The following is a 16,755-nucleotide window of genomic DNA, read 5'->3' as shown; positions in this document are numbered from 1 at the left end:
GTCTCTCTCGTGCTTAGCTCTGGCAGTTATATGCAATCACCTACTGGGTCCCTACTAGCTCTTGTGGCTTGGCTCCAATCACTGCTATGTCTAGTTTGGTAAGAAGTACAATGAGTATAGTATCTCAGAATACTCAGGTTGCTCTCTCTCCTTACTATTAATTTCATCTTTGTCCTGGACATCTGTCTTAGGCTTCCCCTGCTCGCCGGGTTCTTTTTCTCGTTTGTGTTTACATTGTTTGTTTTTACCATCCTTCTTCCCCTGGCCGTCACTCTTTTCTTCTGTTTTTTCAGGTTCTTCAGATTTATTTGAGTTGTTTTCATTTTTTTCCCTTTCCATGGTCTTCTGATCCACACAACCTTCTGACTCTGGACTTTTTTCTATATAAACCAAAAGTAATCAAGATTTAATTAACAAAAATTTAATATCCCTAGAGGTATTTTGAGGAAAAAGAAATAGCCCTAAGCCTTGAGCTTTTCAAGGGCTTTGTAGAAGAGAGGATCACATAACAATCAGCACAATCAGACTACTTGAGACAATAATAGAATAATTTAGATCAGAAATGACTTCCAAAGACTTCCTGTTCAATCCTCAAAAAATATGGCCAATTCAGAATATGGCAACTATCTCCAAAGATAGAGATTTCACAACCTTTCTGAACAATCTGTTGTAGTGCTCTAGCCACCTTCATGGTAATGACTTTTTTTCTTATATTGAATCTGAGTTCCTGTTTTCCAGCTTATATCCATTGCCTCTCATCCTTCCACTAGACACATCTGACAAGTCTAGCTCTTTTGAGCTTTCTCTCTTCAGGCTGAGCAGACACAGCTCTCAGCATCTTGTACGTGACATGCTCCAGCTCCTAATCAATTGCTGGCTCTTTACTGAGCTTATTCACATTGGTAAAAGGGTGGCATAGATTATGATCTTGCTTAGAAACAGAAAGTAAACAGACTTAAATGAGGGTCAAACTATGTAGAAAAGAGTCAGGTTTAGAAAAGCAGGGAACCTCAGTGTAAGATTAACATTTCATGGATATTGTGCTGAGCAGTAAGAACTCCTTGAATGTCTCAAAAGGTGTTGGTTACAGAGTGAGGATTTGATGCTGCTTGTTAAGCCAGGCCTTAAATGCTCTCAGATGGAACAGTGACTCACCTCTAATGACTCTAATGATAGCACACCACTCCAAGTTCAAAAGCACTTGCCAAGACTCCCAGTGCATGGCAGTCTCTCACCTTTGCAGCAGGCCAGATAATGGAAATATTATGCAGTCACCTTTAAGCAGATCAGTGAAGTTATTTCTAAAAAACAAAGTTTTAAAAGAACTCACCATCAGCAGTTGCTGTTTTCTCAGCTTCTGGGCTTTTGGAGCCAAGCCAATAGGATTCCAGCAGAGGGAAATACCAAGGCTGCGGTAGCCCATAGTCCCCTAAAATAAAAATAAGTAGGTAAAGTGCACTTCATAACCCCATTCTGCAGTAGGCAGAAATTCATCTAAGCAAAGTCTAATTATAAACACTTGCAGTCCTAGTGTTGCATATCAGAAGGTCAAACCATGTACCAAGTAGTTGATAGAACAGATTTTGTTAACAGTTTTTTTTTTCTTTTGGACAGCAGTAAAATATTCCGAAAATGTGACTTGCCTTACCTTGTCTTAAGTAGAAAGTAGTTTAATTGCAGAATAAAGCCCTGAATCCTTACCAACCAGGCAGCAACTCACTGCTTAAGGTAGGATCCTAGCCTCACTCAGGGACTTTCTTTTAATGCCCATTTAACACTTGAGGCTTGTCATGACTGAAAAGCTTTTTAAATTTACACTTATTACCTGGGGCTGAATTTACAACTGGTAATGAAAGAAGACACTCTGTTATTTCAGCACACAGACTTTCAGGAAAAGTGACAGCAGTGTAATCCTCTTTTTAAACAAACATGGGCTTTTTTAGTTACAGGTTAATTCAGTTTGGATAAGAGACAGCACAGTAACATTTCCAGTTCTTGGCAGGTCAGACCAGACTTACTGGAAGTCAACACTGCTTTCCTGGATCATATTGATTTATAGAATGCAGAAATTTGAGCTTCTATGTTTAAAACTGGCATCTTTGTAACCCAGGATGTTATTTGCCTTGTGTTACTTATTCAAAACAGGCATGGGGATCTGTGATGCTCATAAAAAGATGGTCAGTTTTATTAATTGAAAACCACAGCTTATGAAAGTGTCTACTTACTTCTGAATTAAAAACTACCTGTGTTTCAGCCAACCACTTGTACTCCTATTCATGCACAGAAATGCTCTGTCTGCATTCACAAACAGTTTGCCTTCCTATGGACTGGATTATTCCCCTCTGGGAATAAACTGGTGGCCAAAAAAAACCAGCTTCTCATTCAGGATGATTGCAAACCCAAGTGAAATTTGTTATGAAGCAGAATGCTTGAATAGCCAAAGGGCCATTGTGCCAATGGGTGGCTGGTTTCTGAGCAGACGTGAGCAGGACAAGAACCAGAGGGTTCAAGGAATTATCCAGGGAATTCCTGTACTAACCTCAAGTAGTACAGCATTGATTTGGCAGGGCTGCATATGTGTGACAGAGAAATGCTAAGAGAAATTCTACAGAAAGAGAGTAGCAGAAAGACAAGACAGAGAAAATATTGGGAGCAAGTGAAGCTACTAACTAGAAGCCTAAAAGATGCTTCTTTTGTGTAAAGTGCTGACAGAAAAAATTTTGATTTTTGTTTATGAATGAAGAAATTTCTATTGTTTAGTTCCTGCTGATTTCATGCAAATAGTCAATTGTCCACTCTTTTTTAAACAAAGAGTTACAGAAAAGGGAAAAAGAAAAGGGAAAAAGAAAAAGAAAAGGGAAAAAGAAAAAGAAAAAGAAAAAGAAAAAGAAAAAGAAAAAGAAAAAGAAAAAGAAAAAGAAAAAGAAAAAGAAAAAGAAAAAGAAAAAGAAAAAGAAAAAGAAAAAGAAAAAGAAAAAGAAAAAGAAAAAAGCCATCTGCCAAGAACACCTTCTGGAACTGCAGTTCACATGCAGCAGTAACAAACTGATGAAAAGAAAGCTCACTTGCTTGTACAGCATAAGAGTTGGTAGTTATTATATTGCAACAATATTAAATATGAAGCAAGATAACCATTTAACCGAGAAGAACAAATCTTTTTTTTCCCACAGAAGGTTCCAGAATTTTGTAATTGATAACAAAGAAAGTCCTTCTGTGACTTTGTACTAGAATCATGACTTCCATTTAGAAATAAATCCACACAGGAACTTTCACAACTGCCAATGACACAGCATGTGTCTTAGGAAACAGTACCATCCTTTAAAAAATAGTTTGCATAATGTGGCCAAAGTAGATATGTGAATTAGAAAATCTAATCTACTGTCAAATCCATATTTTTAAAAATTTAAAGAAATCTCACTAGAAATGGTTTAAACTCTTCAAAAGAAAAGTATGTACACAAATTGGATTTTAACAGATGATGTTTTTGTAGATTTATTTTCTATTTAAATTATAAAACAGGACTAGAAATCACATCCTCCTTTTTACTCTTCCTTCTTCATTCTTTTCGGGAATAAAACAGGAGAGAGAAAAAAGAAAGAGGGAAAAGTGGAAGTCCTTAATAAACCAGGAGTGTTAAACTGGATAAGATTCATAGTCTACAAGGTCAAACACCCTGTTTCTGCCACTGAAATATGCAGAGACTGATTAGACTAACACAGGTTGCAGCAACTACCACTACTCTGTATGAATAAGAAACTGGCATACCTGGAAAAACATTATCGAGATACCAAGACAGTACTCCATAAAGGAAAGCATCAAAAATCATCATGTTAATGGAAAACAGAAAACTATATTCATCTCCTTCCAAGGGACTGGTTCTGATGTTATCCCACTGGAGGCCAAGACCTTGTTCTTCATAGCGTGACAAGTATTCTGTACCGAACCCAAAAGCTACTTGAGAAAGCAAACTCTGGAATAAAGGAAAAAAGATATTCAGCCCTGACAGGGGGACACTTTCCAAAACCAAATAAGCAAACAAAAACCCACCACAAGAAGAAAACAAAAACCCCGAAACAAACAAAAAAACCTCTGACTTTTAGGGACTAGACTTTAAACCTTTTATAACAAATGACATGAGAAAAGTTGTTTCACTTTTATATTGGCCTGTAATGTTTAATTTTCTGCAATTCTAAGCAGTATTATTCAGTATAGACCGAATTTAACCTTGGCTGTACTTGCTTTAACTGCTAGGAAACTCTCATAGATAATTTTTTCTTCATTAATGTCTTTTTGGAAAATACTATAGGTGCACCTAGAATTTCCTGAGTGTATGAGGCAGGGCCACTATGAGTAACATGACAGAAAGTACACCTGATGATCGTGATATGGAAAACTAAAACTGCTTCCCCTGTCATGTCTGCTAGCTGATTCTAACACAACAAACTAATAAACCAGTAGTTTATACTTCATTTATAACACTTAGTTACAGCTTTGGAAGTGTTTTGTTTTCTTTTTCCTTTTATTTCCCAGTGCAAGAAGAGAAGATAGTTCCTTTACCTATGCTGTTAAAATGCTTGGTAAAAATGGGGAGACTGGACTCAAAACATCTGCTCTCCTTCCTGACTCATTAGGAACAGAAAATCAATCTGAGTAATTCTATAAGATCATGGTTCCTTCTCAAACAGCAAGAAGTTTTCAGCTCCCCTGACTTGTTAAGTATCTTACCTAAAATGGAAGAGAACCAACTGCATGAAGAATGTCTACAACTCATTAGATGAAAGGTATTTCTCAGAACTTTGGCACTGGGGTTCAATTCCTAACTTTATGGTTCAGGCAAAGAAGGAATGTGAACCTGAGGTCTTTTTATGCTTAGACACAGGGTGTTAAGTAGGTTATAGCACATGAGAAAGATAACTGTTCCTATTTTGTGAACTGCCTTCACATTTATTAAACATAACAGAAGTTAAAATTGACTTACAAGGAAATATTCAAAACATTTAAAATATTTTAGCATGTTAATTTCCTGGAATTCAAAGCATAAAATAAATTCATTGGCTTTTCTAAAAGCTATGAAGATATCTCTTGAACTAGGCCTGCTAAAGGCTTCCACACCTGCAATCCTTAATTATTTAAGAGAGATTTAGGGGTCTCCCTCCCTGAGTCAAAAACGTCAAGAGGAAGAGATGTGCAATACTTTGTGATTCACATATGGACTGTGAGAAGGGGAGCAGAGATGCCATGGAACCAGTGAAAGGCTTACTGCTAGGATCTTCAGATTAGCAGTCAGACGATCCTGCCAGACAAAGCAGACGATGTGGGGCAGGTACAAGGTGAAGTAGATGACTCCACTGCAGGCAGCTGCCAGATTTGCTTTGGAGAAGAAGGTGCTGAACAAGAAACACTGCATTATGGTGGCTGTGGTGAATGTCAGTAGGAACAGAAAGAACAGAAGTGGATTGCTATAATGTAGCACTTGTCCATGCTGCAAGCAAAAGGAAAACAGAAATATTTACAAGTATTGCTCCTTTCTGCTAGCAGGAAAGGTCAGAATTGCTATTGACATGTAACAGATAAAGAGTAATAAGCCAGTCTTTCTTACCTAATATGACTTCTAACTCTTCCAGGTATTAGTTTCAGCAACTGAAGTCATTACAATAACAAATCCTGCATCTAACTTTAGCCCTGTTCTTGGATTGTGACTTCAGGTTAGTACAACAAAATGAACAAAATTCATAACTGACTGAAAACAGACATTCTGTCCCTGTCTTAACAAGTAAATGATTCCAAGCAAGATCTGCCCCCTTGGAAACTCATGCATTTTAAATAAAACTATTTGAAATATTACAATAAATTTTCATTTATCTCTTCACACCATCCCCTCAATCCACTTGCTTGATGTACAGAAAAGACAATGTAAGGAAGTGTTACAAAACACATCTTTAAAAAACCCACAATAAAACCACAGGCAAATTATAAAGCTTCTGCACCTGGATGTTATTCAAACAGAAGCATATCACATCTGAGAAATCCAAGTGCAGTTTCTCAGAGATCCATGTGTATTAACTAACCCACTGGGTGAACTTTTATTGACCTTTCTTCATTAGAGCTTTTGTGGCTTAAATGCTTTCTCTCTCAAGAAGAACAGGGACTGCTGCCAATTATCTATGTAGTCTTTAAAACCAATGTTGAGACCTATTTATTAGGTCAATTTATATAATGCTCAAATAGGTCTTTCAGGCTATAAATAGGTCTCAGCATGGTTGCAACATCCCACTGGGCCTTAGAGACTGATTTCTTTATCAACAGGAATGCAATGTCTCATAAGAATATATTTACAAAGGTGCCTCACACTGGCATAGTGAAATATGGGAAAGAAAGTGAATTACAGGTACAAGCACATTCCTCCGTGATATTAATTACCCTCTGATTTTTAATTAAACCAGTGTAGCAAATAAAGTGAGCTTTCTCTATCCACCCAAACTGCAATGGAAACACCAGGAACTACAACAACTCATCAGGACATGCTGGTAAGACAGAGCAGCTTGAACCCTAACTATGTATTTATACCAGCTCCCCACATCAGAAAAGATGCAAGGGCATTCTTCCTTATCAAAATGCTATACATTTATATGATAAAACATAGCAGCAAGCTCTTAATATAAAGCTTGGTTCTCAGGCAGTGGAGACAAAAGGTAGTCCCCAGAGACAACATCTGAACTGTCCTGAAAAGTTATAAAAATACAGTAATTCTGAATTACTAGAGCAAAAGGTGGATTTCTTTTTTTTTAGGTTTTCCTGAAAGTTCTGTCCTTGCAGTCTCTTTTCCCATTGAAATAGTTGCCCAGTTTCTAAGCAGAGAAGCAATGGATATTAATAATTAATGACATGTAGTGAATTATTATTATTTATTGGGAGATCTGCATCTGCCTACAGAAAATACGATATACAGAGTAACCAGCCTGATGTATTTTTTATGATCCCACAATAAATCTTTACTAGTGTATTTATTGTTCTGTCTCTGCCAAGTGCTGATGCTGTTATGAGGTCTGCTTAGAAGAATGTGCCTGCTACGTGCTGTGATCAGGACAGGCCTCCACCATTCACATCTCCCTGTCAATGGCTACTATTCCTTCTCAACAGCAAACTGGTATCAGGAGTGCAAACACAAGAGTGAGTTTCAGAGTCGCAATCCTTACCATAATCAGAGCTGTGAGGAGCAATGTGCTCACAGCCATCATGGAAAAGCTGTCCAGGAACCAAGTGCACCAAATCACGCCGTTGGTTATGCCCCTGTTCTTCATGGCCTCTTTCAGACGCATTTCTTTCTCCAGCACTATGCTCTTCACAGTCATGGAGACTGAATATATCCAAGCCAGCACCATGAAGATGGGGAAGGCGCGGTTTAAGGTGATCATGAAGCTACCAAAGCAAGAAGGAATAAATTAAATTTAGGTAAAACAGAGAAATATTAGATGAAAAGCAAAAAGGAAAAGGAGTGGGGAAGAGTGAATTAATTAAATACAGAACTGTAAAGTCTCAGTCCAAACATCAATAGCATGTCACTAGTAAACCTCACAAGCATCCTAAGTATTAATAAGGTAATGGTTTCTGCATTCCCATGAGTCAGATGAATGTTATTTCTATTTTACAAAGAGGTTCTAATGGTTATTGAAGGCTACAAAATATTTGGTGCTTCATGAAAATACATCTTTCTTCACAGTGAATTTCCATAATGCTTTTACTATGATCTACAAAGAATATTTTAAGACATATGTTAAGGTTAACAATATGGGAGTGTCACTGTCTTTCTGCTCCAAAGATTCACTGACAAGAGAAATAAACCAATTAGTTGCTGAAAAAAGCAAGGTTGCTGAAATTCATACAAACCATGAGTCAGGATATTGGATCTAGCTGAGACTGAGTTAATTTTCCCCATAGCAGCCCTCACAGTGCTGGGCTTTGCATGGATAGCTAGAAAGGTGTTGAGAATGCACCAGTGTTTTGCTTGCTGCTGAGCAGTGCTGGCACAGCATCTGAGCTGTCTCTCCAGCATTCCCACTTCACCACTAGGCAAGGGGGTGAGCAGAACCTTGGGACAGGACACAACCAGTACAGCTGATCCAAACTGACCAAAGGGATATTCCATATTGTGTCTGCTCAGATATAAAATCTAAGGAAAAGGAGGAGAAAGTGTGTGTGTGGGGGTATTTGATATTTACAACATTTGTCTTCCAAAGCAACTGCTATGCATGCTGAATCCCTGTTTTCCAGGAAGTAGCTGGACATTGCTGGATGGGAAATAGTGAATGAATCTTTGGGTTATTTTTTGTTTTAATTTTAGTAAAGGGCCTCATCTTGACCTATGAGTTGTTTTCCATCTTAATTTCTTCTCCCTTCTTGCTGAGGAAGAGGGTGATTGAGAGGCTTGGTGGGCACCTGGCATCCACTCACAGCCAACTCACCACAGCCCTTGGCACGCAATGCAGGCTGAGCCAGAGGCAGTTTTCTATTAAGCACACAATAGTTACAGGAGTTTTTAACAAGGTCCTGTACAGGCCACAGTTTGTCAGCTGCACTGTTTATCTCTTCATTTTGCTGAGTCTGGGAACATGTTAACGTAAACAATGTCTCCCTGGCACTGATGGCCTTGCTGTGCTGAGGGAGTTATGTGGTGAAGAAGATGAGGGAATACATCTCCCTCTCCCTAGTTACAATTGATGTGGATGGTTTTATTATTCAGGCTCTCAGGGTACTTGTTCATCCTTATGTGTGCACTTTAATACTACTAATTAACACTGCTATGTATTATGGGGTTTGGGGAATCCAGTGTTGATTGTTTAGAGGCCAAAAGCTCACAGTTGCTAAAGGCAAGGAGCAAAAAGTCTTCAGCTTCCTAAGTCTGAGCCCTACAGAACTACGTTTTTGCCATATCAAAGCTACATCAGTTTCAAAACAAAGGGAAAATCTTCACTTTTTCACCAAAAATGTCCTGGAAAGCAATCTAGTCTGGAGAAACAAACCCATGCTTTTGTAATATGGCCTAGGGCACACTGAGTTTTGCCTGTGGATGGATACAGGTAACCAGCACTAGGCTGGGCACAGCACAGCCTACAGGTTACCATGAGGATTCTCTTGCCTCACTTGAGCAGGATCTCTGCAGAGGCCATCACTGAGCTTGGACACCAACCCTGAACTGCCTGTGGCCACTGCAGACTTCAGAGAACTTTTGCACAGATGGGGTTTCTGCTTCTGCAATATTCTCAGTGGAGAAGAACTAGACAGCAGGCTTGCCAGGGTGATGTTCTGTCAGACCAACATATAATGAGTGACGGGAATGACAGGCCAATCTATGTGTCTGCAATTTGCTTTTATCAGAAGTAGTAGCATTTGCCTGCTGTCAGAGCACATGGACAAAACTATGAAAAGATTCCTTTAATGCCTTTTTTTTTTTTTGAGTGAAAAGTATAAGAGAACAGCTGCAGTATCACAGACTGCAGCATTGGAGCAAGCACACGGTGAACAGGGAAGGAAATTGGAAAAAAATCCTGCTTTTAAGGGGCTAGTGTATTGAGTTCATTTTAGGCCTGGGCACTGGATGAAACAAAGGCCAGGATTAGGATTAGGGGTTGAATCTTGGCAAAGGTGGCTTGTGGAGTCTGAGTTATGACAGGATAAGGAAAAAAACAAATTAATTCAGCTATGTCTCAGTTACTACTCTTGCATTTATACCTTAGGACATTCATAACTTAGGGCTAATACTGGTACTTGAGAATCTTAAACCATCCAGCAATCCAAGTATTCAATAGAATTAAGACAAACTGCTTTTACTCACACATCATCCACAAAACATGGATATGGCATTTGCTGCAGATAAATTCCCAAAGGCACTTCAGTGCTGGTCTGGGTCTTTATAATCCCATGCTCAATCATGTCCTGGAGATATGCAAAGCCTCCCCAGATATAACGTAAATCATCAACAGGATCAGCTCTTGGACCAGGATCCCAGTACCTCAAAAGAAAATTCACATGGAAATTATTTGAGTAAGCAATGACTTTAGGGAAGGGTTGTGGGGCTAATTAATTAATTAATTAATCACAGCAACTGAAATTGTAGGGACACTGCCTGGAGTTGTCTTTTCTAGACTTTGGTCTATCAGACCATATTGCTTAAGAAAGTAGAAGGCTCTTTTTTTCCCTTTTATTTTCTCTACACTGACTTGAAATAGCAATTTTGGCCTAAAATGTACATAAATTAGTCCCGTAGCAGAATAACTGTTCTAGAATAGAAATAACTGTATTTAGAATTGTAACTACCAGATACCATTATATTCTTCTGTAGACAGTCCTGAGAAATTATATCCCTTTAAGTGAGTCTATTTGGGGGGGACTTGAGGAGGAACAGCAGAGAAGCTCTGCTGTCCAGGTGGAGGAAAGATGAGTCACAACCCATGCAGGACTTCCTGGTCTGTCTTTCCCAATGGTGGGGCCATCTATAAACTGAAGCAGGTTACTGAACAGATTCTGAGCAGAATTATCCCTTTGCCTTGTATTCCTGCACCTACCTACTGCCTGGCTTGTCACAAGAGTGATACCATTTATGTTAGCACCTGGTAATGGAGATGGATTCTGCACTGCACTACACTGTAACTACTAACAAATACAGCTGGATTTTACATATGTATCCAACACAGATTCCAACACCCTTGTGTCTCTCATATTTATGTCATGGCAGGCAAGAACTGAGAAGCCCTTTCAGGTAAATACCTGTCTTTGATTTTGTTTGTTTTCTCCACTGTGTCTATGTCCATTCGGATCTTGTATGTCACATGTGGTGGGAGACTGCTGGCTGTAGGTTCTAAGTCCGAAAAAACCACAGCAGCCCATAATTTGTTTTCCTCCAGCAGATAAAGGGCTTGACGAGTCAGCTGAGCTTCATCAAGATAACCTTCAAATTTATCCAAGGTCAAACACTACAAATAATTACAAAGAGAAAACTTGCATGGGATTAAAATACTAAGAGATGTACATTAAAGCAAACAGCAGTGGTTGAAAACAGAAAAGTAAAGTAGGTTCAACTGAAACTGTTATTTTCAGCTTTATGTTGAAATTATTGTTGACTCTCTCCTCCCTTCTTCAGCCCAGGAAGTGCCTGAGTGAATACTAGACAGCTAAAGGATGACTGATCTGTAAGAAAAGAACATTGGCTGTGGACTTCAGGTGAAAAGCATTTTGTCAAGTGAAGCACTAGGAAAAGTCACAGCATACATTTAAATTTAAATATCTCTTAGGTATTTCAACATTCCTTCCTATGTAACACCAGACAAGTAATTGATTTATCTAACTGGTCCTGACTTAAGTTAATGAGTCATTTTTATTGGCTATCTCAAAAAAAGGTATTCTTTCTTGGTCTCCGTCATTACTACAAACTGTATTCTTATCAATGCCCATAAAAGACAAAAATTCATCAAAACCTAAGTCCTTTATGTTCCTCCATTTAGGTCCTACTTAGTCCTACTTAGCAGACATTGCAAAAAAAAAAAAAATTGGGAATGCTATAAACTCTAGCATTAGTTATCTGTAAAATTACAAATTTATGTTTGTATTTTAGCTTCTGCCCCTCAGAATTGGCAAAATATTAACAGAGGGTAGAAGTATTTAAACTCTGATTGGAAAGATACTTTTTGAATTCCTTTGCTTCATAAAATTCCAACAGGCTAACTTGTTTGATCTTATCTCCTTGATCATTTCTTGCAAGCCAATAATTAAAAATTAGTCTACATCAAAGGGCTCATACTGGTACTTGTTATTTAATCTTAAAGACTCCTTTACTTAACCCTTCCCTGTGAGAAATCATGCTATATTTCCCTTAAAACTTATATTATCACAGCTTAATGGGATCCATATGAAAATATATTTTTTAAATCACAACAGAACAGTGCTTAAATTGATAACACTATTTTGTGGCTTTATTCTTCCTAGTGTTTGTAGGAGTTCATTTTCCCTTTTGCTTCAGAAAACTAACGTACATCAAATTTCATATCAGAAAGCAAAATAAGGCAGAAAGCTTTTCATGTCAGAAGAGAAAGAAAATCAGACCAATGGATCATACTGCACTAATTTTTTTGGAATACATTTATCCCACATGGTGTTAGCTGAGTTTAAGAATTTAGTTTAGTTCTTGCAAAAGTGGCAGTGAGTGCAAAGCAAACCCTTCCTGTGGAGCTATGGAACTTTGCAGGGTCTGGAGGATTACTTGTTGTTTCTTTATCAGGAGGCATTATTTTCAAGATACTTATTTCAGCTGCAGAAGAACTCAGACAGTTCTCCAGGGGAATCTGTGAGAATGATACTGGCAAATGATAGGGACAGCAACTGAACTTGTCTAGATTTTCACTGCAGATAAGACAATGCCTGGAGTGGGCTGAGGAGCAGCATAGGCTCTTGTCCAGGGGTCCAGTAAAGGAAGCTGCAAGTGTTCAAAACACAAATGCTTATAGATCTTCTCCATGAGTAGAGTGAAATCAAAGCTTGTATAAGAACAAAGGGCTAGATGGGAGTGTTGCAATAATTCACACAGTTTGAAAGTGAGAAGACGTTTTATATAGTAATCTATGAGCCAAAGCTAGAATTTATTTCTCTTAACATGAATTGCATTCAAAACAAAGGCTGTATGCTCTACCTAGGCTTTTCTTATCCCCCAGTGAATTTGAACTCAGTTTGTACCTTCATAAATATCACTATATCAAAGTTAATTCTTCAGCTACTTGGGGAAATTTATTTCAAATCTGCTCCCAGTAATTATTTAACAATTTAAAATGGTCTAATGAAAATGGGAAAACCAAAATCAAAATAATAAGAACAGGTTTGGAAGTTAAAACCAGAGAATAATAAACATCAAGAAGTGACTGCATAGCTCTCACTAATAGTTTAGCAGTTCTGTGGCCTAAGGTAATCAAAGGGAAAAACAGGAAATTCTTGGGGTGGTGAGGAGGAGCAGCCACTGCATAATTTGTGGGATTCTCAGCTGCATCACAGTTTGCAGCAGAGACCTGGAGTTGCCAAAGACAGGTGCTGGCAACACCCCGTCCTCATTGCATACTATGGAGGTAAGGAGCAGGCTATTCCCCAAAGGGAGCTATTTGTTGCCATTGTGTCTGGCACAGTGGGAAAGCATTCTCAAGTGCTTACAACTCCGTGTAAACAGCAGACTTTAAAGAATAAGCTCATTAGAAAGAACATTAGGACACAAAGATCTATTACCAGGTACAGTAACTGTTCTGGTATTACTGATGTTCCAGCACTGACCTGCTGCACACAATATATTTAGCTCAGTTTGACAAGAAATAATTCTGCTAACATGATACAAAAAGATCATTAAATGAATCAGCAGACCTTTGTGCAAAGCCTTTATTGTTCCTTCTTGTACTAGCTGTAGGAAGGCAGATAAACTTTCAGTTCCTGCCATCTTGATAGGGACAAATGGTCTTTTAGACTGAACTAGATTGAAATTAGGAGTTAGGCTTAGTGCTGTTGCCTATAACTGGTACCAATTTTCTCTCAAAAATCCTCAGAAGGCACCACTAAAAACAACTTGCTAGAGAAGAGAGGTACAGATTGCAGGAAAGACAGACATCTTGTCAGAAGTGACCACAGAACAGGTGGAAACTCCCTCATTGGTTTCAATGGAATTTTGATCAGGTGCTAAAAACCTGCAAGGGGACTTACCAAAGAACTATTTGTTCCTCTGCTCCTGACCTTGCTGAAATTAGTGGCCTGTTGGTTATTAATACTTACAAAAAAACAAATTCTTTGAAGTTTTGCATTCACTTTCTGCCTCTCAGCATTGAAATGTGTTCAGTCAACCAGCATTTTGAGTAAAGCATTTGAAGACCATCAAATTGAACTTTTTTAAATACTAAGCATTCATGTACTTGTGCCACTGTATTATTCTAAATACATGGATTTAATAATGAGGTCCAACTTGAAACAAACAAATATTTTATGATTTTAACTTTCTTGTCTGTTACCACAGACCCAGTACAGCCTAACTGGTTTTAAGACCTCCTCTACAACTAGAGGGGCAGGGATAAATTTACCTCCAAATACTGACTGAGCAAACGCAGAACTTGGTCTACAGCACTGAAGATGTTCCGCCAGTCAAAGTCCGGCATTCCCTTCTCCCAGCTCCTTGAAGATCCATTGTGCAGAAAGTTGATGATTTGCTCTGTGGTGAAACCTTCTGCAGCCATCTGGCTGTTCAGGAAGTCCCTCACTGTAGGGTGCTTCAGAGAGTCCTGAACAAAAATATGACAGCTTTGTCACAATGATGGGTCTTTCCATGCCCTGTTTAGCTAGAAAGGTTTCCATTTCCAGAACTCTTTCAACACATGAAAAAGGACAAAAGGGTATGCTAAAGAATCAATTTTACAAATGGGTCATTGCATAACTGGATGTGTGAGCTGAAGAATGGATGAAAAGAAATCTTTCCTTGACTATTTACTGCATTATTTCCTTACAAGCAAGAGGACAAATGTTATAAATGTCTAATACAATACAGAAAAATGAGGAAATCAAATGTATGTTTCTAGTATGAGCTGCTTTATAAACTTTAACTACAGGTAGTGATTGCAGCTGATCAAAGTCAAATCTAAATGATGCAGAAGTAAGCAATATCCCAAAATAAATTTCTGTCTGGCCCAGAAAAAGTATAGTCTTACTGCCTTCTTTGCCTATATAGAATTCAAGAAAATCAAGTTGTCTGTTCTTGAAAGACATTTTTGCGAGGCGGGGAAGCAGCAATTGCTGCCTTTATTAAGAAATCATTACCCAGATTCTTGACTGCCCAGATCTGAGGTTTTGCCACAGGGATGCTGTAATGCATCTATGACTTGCCTTCAAACCAAGCTCAGCAGTCAACAGCCTTAAAGGCCACAGCTTCCTTGCTGCAAAGGCTGTGCTGCTGGCCAAACCTTTCAAAATTAATCGTCTTCTCCATGAATAAAAATAAAAGATGGTGAAAGGCTGCTCTTACTGAGGATCACTGATAATTTATAACATACACGGATCATGTTCATTTGCAGGCTGTTTTGAAAGAAGTGCCACAACTGAGGTCCTACTTCCTCCCAAGCTTTGGTCAACAACCGGAGGCGTTCAAGCTCCTCAAAAGTGAAGTTTGCCTGATAAAAAAACCAGCAGAAAAGAATGTTAGAAATCTAAGGAGATAGACAGAATTTATGATCTATCCAGGATTTGGTGACAGAGGAACCTCTAACTTAGCTGTATTTTTTACCTTCAAAACTTATCCAACTTGTTCAAATAGCAGAAATTTTAATAACCATCAGAAAAAGAATCCATAAAATCCAGACAGAATCAAATTCACTTAGGATAAAATTCCGTGGTATATGTAATGGAAAAAACAATTGCACATTAAGCCTAGGTAATTTCAATTCCTTAAAATACTCAGATTTTTGGTAGAATTATCTAGAATTTTCCCATTGACTATCTCTCCCCATTAAGAACTAAAAAGGAAGATGATGATGTTAGTAGATGAATGAATGGAAGGCAGCTGGAAAAGACAGATACTCCCATAGCTATGCTATTAAGACCTGAAATGCTGAGCTGCTGTAAATCTGATGTTTTTCTGTGTGAAATCTGAGCAGCAGTTCTGTGCCTTGTACAGTTCTCTGGAGTAGTGAATTGCTGCTTATGAGGTGGCCAAAACCTGGGTCATATTCAACCTTGATTAACTGCTCAGATTAATTTCACTCAACTTCAAGCATTTTGCTGAAGAGTCCAGGTTCCATCCTATTTTAACGAAGTGAAAATTCTTTATGCATTCAAAAGATGAAATAATAAACCATGATGTTGCTATTGGTTTGCAATATCTCAGTGTTAGTTCTCAATAAGATTATCTAAGTCTCACAGTTGCTCCATTTAAATATTTACTGGCACAGAGCTGCTCATGTTCCTACCTCTGTAAAATAAATATTACTATGCTTACTGGTGTAAATGTGGAATCATGCCAACAAAAAGCTGCTTGGGTGAGCTGGACAAACCATGAAGCATGGACCAAGATGAGATGAATCAGTGAAGACCTGTCTCCTGTTTTTTGAACAGAGTACCTGTCCTTCCTTCAGGACCATCAGAACAAATGGAGTTTTGAGAAGAAAATCTGATTAGGCTGACTGTCACTGTTTTTCAAAATATGTTTTTGGGGTACAGTTTTTTAGAAATGTACACTTTTGTATTTCAAAACTTACATTTTTTACAATTTCCCGTACAGAAGGAGAATCAGGAGCAAAGAGAATTTTTCCCATCAGCAGGGGCTTCACAGCATGCCAGGCTATTTTGGTTAAAGGGTTTGATTCCAAGTTCTGGATCAATGCATTACAAAAGGGTGCTAAAGACAGAAAGAAAGACAGTCTTTATGTAAAACCCTATTAAAATCCTATCACACATAACATCCTGCGGGGCTTTTTAGTTGCAGCACAGACATTTTGAATCTGAATGAGTGAAAGCACATTCTCCAATGCAGAAGTACAATGACTGAATGGACAGGAAGACTACTAAGTAGATATTGGAGTTGTAAAATATGCTATGAAAATTGGAAAAGCAAACATAAATAACTATTTGAAATTTGCTGTTATTTTCATGGTATTTCAAACGGAAGGAAACAAGACAGCTCAGAACTGACTGAGCAGTTTGAGCTTTATTTGCTTTACTCCTAATGACTTAGCTCCTTTGTATTGCAGCTGA

General features: G+C 38.2%; 1 protein-coding gene across 1 annotated transcript in view; it reads right to left on the bottom strand.

Moving 5' to 3' along the window:
- ABCA4 (ATP binding cassette subfamily A member 4) overlaps positions 1 to 16,755 on the bottom strand; it is a 60,022-nt gene that overhangs the window by 26,461 nt on the left and 16,806 nt on the right. The window contains exons 9-18 of the mRNA XM_058029999.1: positions 16,260 to 16,399; positions 15,060 to 15,176; positions 14,097 to 14,294; positions 10,765 to 10,970; positions 9,833 to 10,009; positions 7,197 to 7,419; positions 5,261 to 5,482; positions 3,766 to 3,970; positions 1,331 to 1,429; positions 156 to 380 (exon numbers count right to left, since the gene is read on the bottom strand). Of these exons, the coding sequence (XP_057885982.1) occupies positions 156 to 380; positions 1,331 to 1,429; positions 3,766 to 3,970; positions 5,261 to 5,482; positions 7,197 to 7,419; positions 9,833 to 10,009; positions 10,765 to 10,970; positions 14,097 to 14,294; positions 15,060 to 15,176; positions 16,260 to 16,399 (1,812 nt within the window). The remainder of the gene's footprint in view (positions 1 to 155; positions 381 to 1,330; positions 1,430 to 3,765; positions 3,971 to 5,260; positions 5,483 to 7,196; positions 7,420 to 9,832; positions 10,010 to 10,764; positions 10,971 to 14,096; positions 14,295 to 15,059; positions 15,177 to 16,259; positions 16,400 to 16,755) is intronic.

This window comes from Melospiza georgiana, chromosome 9, assembly GCF_028018845.1.
Source record: "Melospiza georgiana isolate bMelGeo1 chromosome 9, bMelGeo1.pri, whole genome shotgun sequence".
NCBI lineage: Eukaryota > Metazoa > Chordata > Aves > Passeriformes > Passerellidae > Melospiza > Melospiza georgiana.
The sequence above is the reverse complement of the archived record's forward strand: the minus strand, read 5'-3'. Positions and strand labels throughout refer to the sequence as shown.